We start from the raw sequence: 7,533 nt of genomic DNA on the forward strand, positions 1-7,533 counted from the left end.
CGCTAAATTTTATCTAAATTTCTTTTAACATAAAAAAAATATTCAGATGTTGTTAATGATTTTTTTCTAATGAAAAAAAAATTAATGCAAGAGTTGATTTGATGTGACTTGGTATATTTGACAGGTCTAAAAACAATCCAAATGACCAGTAAAAACATAATTTAACTAAAAAATTAATATAATATTTTTTTTAATATTAAAAAGAGAAGTTATTGAATCGACTTGAATCAATGTAGGTTAACATATCAAATTCATTACCTGAGTTATGAGAGCAGTAGGAAGTTTGAATAAGAAGTGCACCTATTTGATAGGTCACCTCATTTGATGAACAGTGGTCATTTCAATCACAAGTTTTGCCTACTCCTCGAGGCACGAACACATAACCTCCAAAAACAAATCACTAATTAATGTGTGATACATAAACAAAGAAAAATAAATTACTTGATTTGCTGCTGTAAAGATATTAAACTTACATACACCCATATTATTTTATATTAAATAAATAAAATTAATAAAATTTAAACTTTTGATTATTCAAGACTCTAGTATTATATAAAAAATTATTTTAATTCAGTAACTTAAATTATTAATTAAAGAGGAAATGAGAAATTGGTCCGTGCCCACCATTCCAGAATACAATAGACATCCAGCTCACATGATTACTTTTACATGGATAATCAGTCAAGACATGACCCTGGGGCTCTCATGATTTCACGTGAACAACAACATTTTCTCATTGGCAAAGGTTTTCACAATGATGCTGACTTGAAGACGTGACAAATGCCTTTTTTTTTTTTTTTTTATCTGAGATTTTAAAATATAATTTATATTATTTTTTAATAAATATAATTTAAGGTATAATTATCAAACCTATTCTAGCCGGTAAGTCGACTTAAAGTCTAGCCACCCAGGCTTGATTTCTTTTTGAACCAATAAATCAACCTTTAACCTGGTTACTGTATCAAACTTGAGTGAGATTTAATCAGGTTATTTCCAAGGAATTTTACAAAAAATTATCTCGATGTTTTGTTTTCAAAAAACCACTAAAATGATATCGTTTTGAAACTAACCACTCTGTTACTGGGGACTTTATTCGGGTATGATAAAGTTCAACAAGATTTCCTGCTTTATATAGTTATTTGAGACTCTTTTGTGTGAGAATCCATGGAGTTTTCATCTGTTCTTTACATTTGTTTTGTATCTGTTTCATTATCAGTATCATCAAATAATTTGTTGAGTCTGACAGATAGAAATTATCCCAGTTCATTCACAGGATGAAGACTGGCGAAGAATCAAGCGAGAAAAATGATAAGGGAGATCAAGTTTGCGGGTTAGCAGCAAATGTGAAAAAGAATTTGGAAACCTTAGGTCCAAATCCTTTATCGGAAGAGTGTTGTATCTATAAAGTTCCAAAGCGACTGCAAGTGTTAAACGACAAGGCCTACACACCTCAAGTAGTCTCCATTGGTCCATTTTTATGTAATACTATTTAACTTACTTGATTTGCTGCTGTAAAGATATTAACTTATCAGTAACCCTTCTTTTTTGTTCTAAGTTCTGTATATATCACATTTCTTGATTTGTAGAGAACAAAAACATAATTAACCTCGACTTCATTAATAATTATATATCTAATACATTTTATAAATAACTACAAAATTATACAAAAAAAACTAGAAGTCATATGTTAATCACTATATGGCTTGTGAGAGGATTTGTTTTGGATTGCAAAGTGTTTCTTTCTATTTTTCATTAAATTTTTTTCAGTTACTTATTTTTTTTCAATTTAACTTTTACACATTTAATTAATTTAAGTAAAAAACACTTTAAAAAACAATTAAAAAAAATTATTCTTGATGTTAATAAGTACCATTTCAAGATAAAAATTTTATTACTGTATGTTTTGCTCCTCATCTTACTAGAAAAAGTAAATTCTTTAGGGATTTTTTTTTGAACCGGAACAAATTTTGAATTATTTAATCAATTAAACATTGTTTAGAGGTTATGTTTACGAGGTGTTTATAAGTGTTTTTAAGTGAAAGAAATGATTGAAATGTTGTTTTGTGTTCAAAGAGAGGGGAGCAATTTTCTAGTGACTTCCAGCCTCTAGAGTTTCTCGACGATGAAACAAATAGGTGGCGTGTTTTTAATTTGTCACTACAAAAAACATATTGGATTAATTAGAAAAAAAAAAAAATGTGTTGATTGACGTGCTAGGCCTCCTGGATCAGTGCTTAACCATTTTTTGCCCTTTTAAGTCTATTTAATGTAGAATTAGATAACTAAATATATATATATATATATATATATATATATATATATATATATATTTATTAATTTATTAAATTAATACAAAATATATTAAAGGTGTTTTTTTTAATTAACATTAAAATTTTAGTTTTAGTTTGAATAATGTTATAGTTGTCTTTTTAAAATTTTGACAACCATTATTTTTTAACAAACAATTATTATTTTTAGTTTCTCCAACATTTTTTTTTCGAAATGCATTCAATGATTACCTTATGATTTATAATACTATAAATTTGACTTGACATGTTTTAAACAATAAATAGTTAAATTTTTATTTTTATTATATATAATTGATGCCATTTTTATTTTAATTTAATAATTTGTGGGTAATAAACATGAAAAATATGATATGAAATAACATGAGAGGATCAATATGAATATTTGAATTAAGATCCTAACTCCACTCAAGATAGCTCCTCTAAGACTAATAGTTTCTAATACTATTCTTCATTTTCATCTTTTGTTTTGTATTCATTGTTAAATTATTATATGGACATGATCCATTTTCATCTGAATTTAATGAACATGATGAAATGTGATATATAAGAGAATGTGTTTTCATTTTTTTTTTATATCTCTAATTATATAATTTAATTCCAAGATAAATGATCTTCTCTAACATGTCCTGTCTATGTTTTCCATTCAAATTAACAGAAAAGCCACACGACCTTCACAAATGTATTTTGATATATAAAAATATCACTTACTCTATATATATATGATAAGTAGCTCATTATTTCTTATATCTCAAAGATTGTTTCTAATAAGTCTTTATAAGTGTAATTATATCAGTTATATCTTTAATTTTTAGTTAAGTTATTCAATAAGAGGCTGTGCAATTATATCAGTTAAAAAAATAAGTGTATTTTTAGAAAGTTACTTCTCATTTCTTATTTTCTTGAAATAAATTAGATAAAAATAATTAAAATAAAAGAGATAAGATAAAATATAAGACAAAGAAAAAGTTGTATTTAATAATAATATATAAGTTAGAGTAATTGTCTTTATACAAATAATATATGAAACCATCCAAACTTATTTGAAACAATAAATAATTAAGTTATTATATGAATATTAATTGATTTTAAATAATTAAGTTATTTGAAACAATAATCAATTAAAGGACATGGGAGGATGAGTATGAATTGAATCCTAATTAACTCCACTCTAAAACCAATAGTTTCTAATACTATTTTTCATTTCAATCCTTTACCTTGTATTTATTGATAAATTATTACATGGACATGATCCATTAACTAAGCAATGGACCAATCCAATAGAATAAAGACATTTGTTTGCATAATTAAAACAACAATAATTCTAAGAACCTATAATTAATCTGGAAAGAAAATAGAAAGGAAACTCATGATCTTCCTCTACCTCTCTCTTTTCATTATAAAACCTAGAAATCCAAAGGCAATACTTTATGTAAGGGATGATAAAGGATGCTTATGAGTCGGCTTTTCAAAATGAAATGGTAATTTCTTCTACGATTTTGCTTTAGATATATTGATTTACGATTTTGATAATTAAAGTATTTTACCATACAATTTTAATGTTTAGAGGTGCTCTGATGCACAATAATTAGAGTTAGTTTATTTTTATATTTCGAACAGGCAAACGAGTAATATAGGAAGTTGAGGAAACCCATCAAAAGTCAACGAGCCTTCTTCTCCAACAAGAAAAGACAGGGGAAAGTGTCTTCTTATGCACATACTTGAACAATCTCACCCTCACAAATAGAGGAGCCTGTAGCTTTCCTCGTGATCTTCTACCCGCCTCTTCCTTACAGGTAACGCCCTTTCTTCCTTTTCGGGCTTCTTTGAATTTTGGGCCCTTTGAGTTATTTTTCGTTTCGGCTCTGTCCCATAATCTTTGATAAAGGGGAAGAGGGAAGAGGTCAAATTTCAGTTCAGAAGGTGAGGTATTGAATAATGAATACTAGCAGCACTCAACTTTTATTTGCCTTTCCATTTCGATAACATATATATTCGGCAGCTTCAATTTGGCCTGCCTAAGTCTTGTCTTGGCTCAACACCCCTCATTTCCTGCTCTGTCCTCTAAGAGAGCCAGAGACATGGAGATTGAACATTTTAGCCACCCAGATCATCCATTGATCCTCATTAATCAAGTTCTCGAATATAGTTGCGAACTAGTTATTTGCTCTGGATGCGAGGGACCGATATGGGGTCCTGGCTACAGTTGCACCTCTTGCTACTTCTTTCTTCATAAGAAATGCGCCGAGCTGCCCCGTGAGATCATGCGGTGCATTCATCCTAGACACCCTCTCCATCTACTGCCAAAGTCACCATATAAAGGAGAATACGGTTGTGATCGCTGCCAAAAAACTTGCAAGAGTTTTGTTTACCATTGTTCTGTCTGTGAATTTGATCTTGATATCAAATGTGCTTTTCAACCGGGTTTTTTTGAAGTTGATAGTCAGGCACATCAATTTGCCCACAAGGATCATCCATTGATTTTGAATGAAGAGCAAGAATATCATGGTGAAGGAGTACAGTGTTGTGTGTGCAAGGAACCAATGTCTGGTCCTAGCTATAGTTGCACTTCTTGCAACTTCTTTCTTCACAAGAAGTGTGCTGAGCTACCCCCAGAGATCAAGCAGCATTTGCATCCAGAACACCCTCTTCGTCTACTGCCAAATCATGATATGATCTGTGATTTTTGCAACGAAACTTGCTATGAGAGTTTTCTTTACTTTTGTATTGTGTGTGAATACAACCTCCATATCAAATGTGCTTTTCCACCGTGCATTGATGCAGCTGATCAGAATCAAAGGCATCAATTTAGACGCCTAATGAATCCACTTTCATTAAAATCAATCTCCTTCACTTGCAATGCATGTGGCACAGATGGAGATGACTCCCCATTTTGGTGCACTATGTGCCAACTCGTGGTCCACAAAAAATGCATTTCATTGCCACGCACCCTTAAAACGGAACTGCACCAGCATCCCCGAATCATCCACACCTATCATCCTCAAAAACGCATCGAATCTATAAACAAGTACTGTGGAATTTGCTGTCGGGAAGTTGACACAGAATACGGAGTTTACTATTGCCCGGACTGTGACTTTGTTGCACACGTGGATTGTAGTGGAGAATATGGGGATTCTGCAACAGAGATTGTAGTAGAAAACGAAGAAGAGCAAAGTGTGACTGTTGATGATCAATTCAATGAACCTAGCTTTCGCGTTGTCCGTGAGATCAAGCATGGAGAGGAGAGAATAATTGAAGAGATCGAACATTTCAGTCATCAACATAACCTAATCCTTACTGACAAGGTTGATGATGATCTAAAGTGTGATGGGTGCATGTTACCAATCTCCACTCCATTTTATAGCTGTGCCAGTTGTAATTTCTTTCTTGACAAAACCTGCATAGAATTACCCAGGCGAAAAAAGTGGCAATATCACGAAAACCAACTGATTCTTTCATGGAGCCGAGGGCCACATGATCTGTTCTACTGTAATGTGTGTAGGCAATATTTTCGTGGGCTCAGGTACAAATGTGATGTATGTGCACTCTGGATTGATGTCCGATGCTTCAAATCATTGGAAGATTCCACTAAACATGGAGGTCATGAGCATCCCCTTTATCTTCCAGCGGACAGAAAGAATATACTCCGTTGTAATATTGGAGGTCGCGGGCTTCGCCCTTGGGTTGCAGCGGACGGAGAGAATATTCCCCATTGCAGTGGCTGTTGTGTCAGTGAAGAATCAAAGGTATTTTTAAAATGTGTGGTTTGCGATTTCAAGCTCGGTATGAAATGTGCTACACTGCCATATAGAGCAAGACACGAGTATGATGACCATCCTCTCTTCCTCACCTATATTAATGCAAATGACTACCAACCTTCCTGTATAATTTGTGAAGAAGATAGAGACCCAAAGCTCTGGTTCTACCGTTGTGAGGAATGCGACTTCGATGCTCATCCAGAATGTGCTCTCGGGAAATACCCATATGTCAAGCTTGGGGGCGTTCGCACATGTCCTAAACACCCTCACCCTCTTGCTTTGGTCGTCAAGACAGAGGATTATCCAGCATGCGATACCTGTGGTGAGCTTTGCGATGACTTCGCCCTTGAATGTACTGATCCTAACTGCAGTTTTATCGTCCACAGGAACAGAAAGCAATGCTTTAACTCGTTATGGTAATTGGATTACAGTTGTTGGCTTTTTTCTTATTTTTGGGTTATTATTGTTGGGTGAATGGATGCTTATTATCTCTGTTTCAATTTTCGCATATGGGATCACTTTTTTATTTTTCTGTTTTTTTCTGAACAATGGATGCTATTTTATTAAAACTGTCAAGGTAGTTTGTTGTTTCTTTGTGCCTTCGTAATGACAAAGATGTCTGACCTTCCACCATTTTTTTTAGCTTAGCAGGAAGCTCTTGATCCACTCCATAAATTCTGCTTTTACATCTTGCTTCCTGAAGTTCAGGAAACAGCCGAAGGTTTTTTGGAAATTATATATCGAAGATCTTAAATCATTTGGATTTGAATGCTATCTTCATCATTACAATCTTATGTTGCTAATATCCATCCCACATGAAAGTTCATCTCACTTGTTGTTTCGATTTACTCTTTACATTTTTGTTATAGATTTTATTACAATTTTTCTTTTAAAGAAGAATAAGAATAAGCCTCAATATTGTTTATCTAATTTCAAAACCATCAAGGGATTTAGAGGCCCAAATCCCCTTTCGATTATTTGGTTAGATAAGATAAATCAACGGTGAGGCAATTTAGAACCTGATTGATTTTTAATTTAGATAAAAAACCCCTTTCAAGTTCAAACCCAATTTAATTATTTTTAATGGGGTACTCCAAAAAATATAATTAATGCTTTTGAAACTTCTACTGCATTTAAAAAAAAAAACAAGTAACACAAAATTCTATCAAGTAAAATCACTATATTAAAATTATAATTCTCTAATTAAAATGTAATATTATAGTGTTTTTATATTAAAAAAATCTGAAATAAAATAAAAAAATAATAATTAAATTCTAAATTAAATAGAAAAAAAATTCTAAATCAACTAATAAAATATTACAAGTTGGATAGTTTTGTGGTTTTATTTGAAAGTCTTACTGATTTTAAAAGACTATTAAATTCTAATTTTATAGAAAATAAAGCTTTTAAAATCTTCTAATAAAATTTGAGTTGGATTGAGATAAAATCTTCTAATGGGCTACTCTGCC

General features: G+C 31.7%; 1 protein-coding gene across 1 annotated transcript; it reads left to right on the forward strand.

Moving 5' to 3' along the window:
* Positions 1 to 3,666: 3,666 nt before the first annotated feature.
* LOC18106127 (uncharacterized) lies at positions 3,667 to 6,484 on the forward strand. The gene is made up of 2 exons (XM_052448133.1): positions 3,667 to 3,787; positions 3,927 to 6,484. The coding sequence occupies exon 2, from the start codon at positions 4,388 to 4,390 to the stop codon at positions 6,482 to 6,484; it is 2,097 nt and encodes a 698-aa protein (XP_052304093.1). The 5' UTR covers positions 3,667 to 3,787; positions 3,927 to 4,387.
* Positions 6,485 to 7,533: the final 1,049 nt, after the last annotated feature.

Source organism: Populus trichocarpa, chromosome 16 (assembly GCF_000002775.5).
Source record: "Populus trichocarpa isolate Nisqually-1 chromosome 16, P.trichocarpa_v4.1, whole genome shotgun sequence".
In the NCBI taxonomy this organism is placed as follows: Eukaryota; Viridiplantae; Streptophyta; class Magnoliopsida; order Malpighiales; family Salicaceae; genus Populus; species Populus trichocarpa.

What these genes read in the sequence shown, in the direction of transcription:
- LOC18106127 (XM_052448133.1), top strand. Translation starts at nt 4,388, where the DNA reads ATGGAGATTGAACATTTTAGCCACCCAGATCATCCATTGATCCTCATT.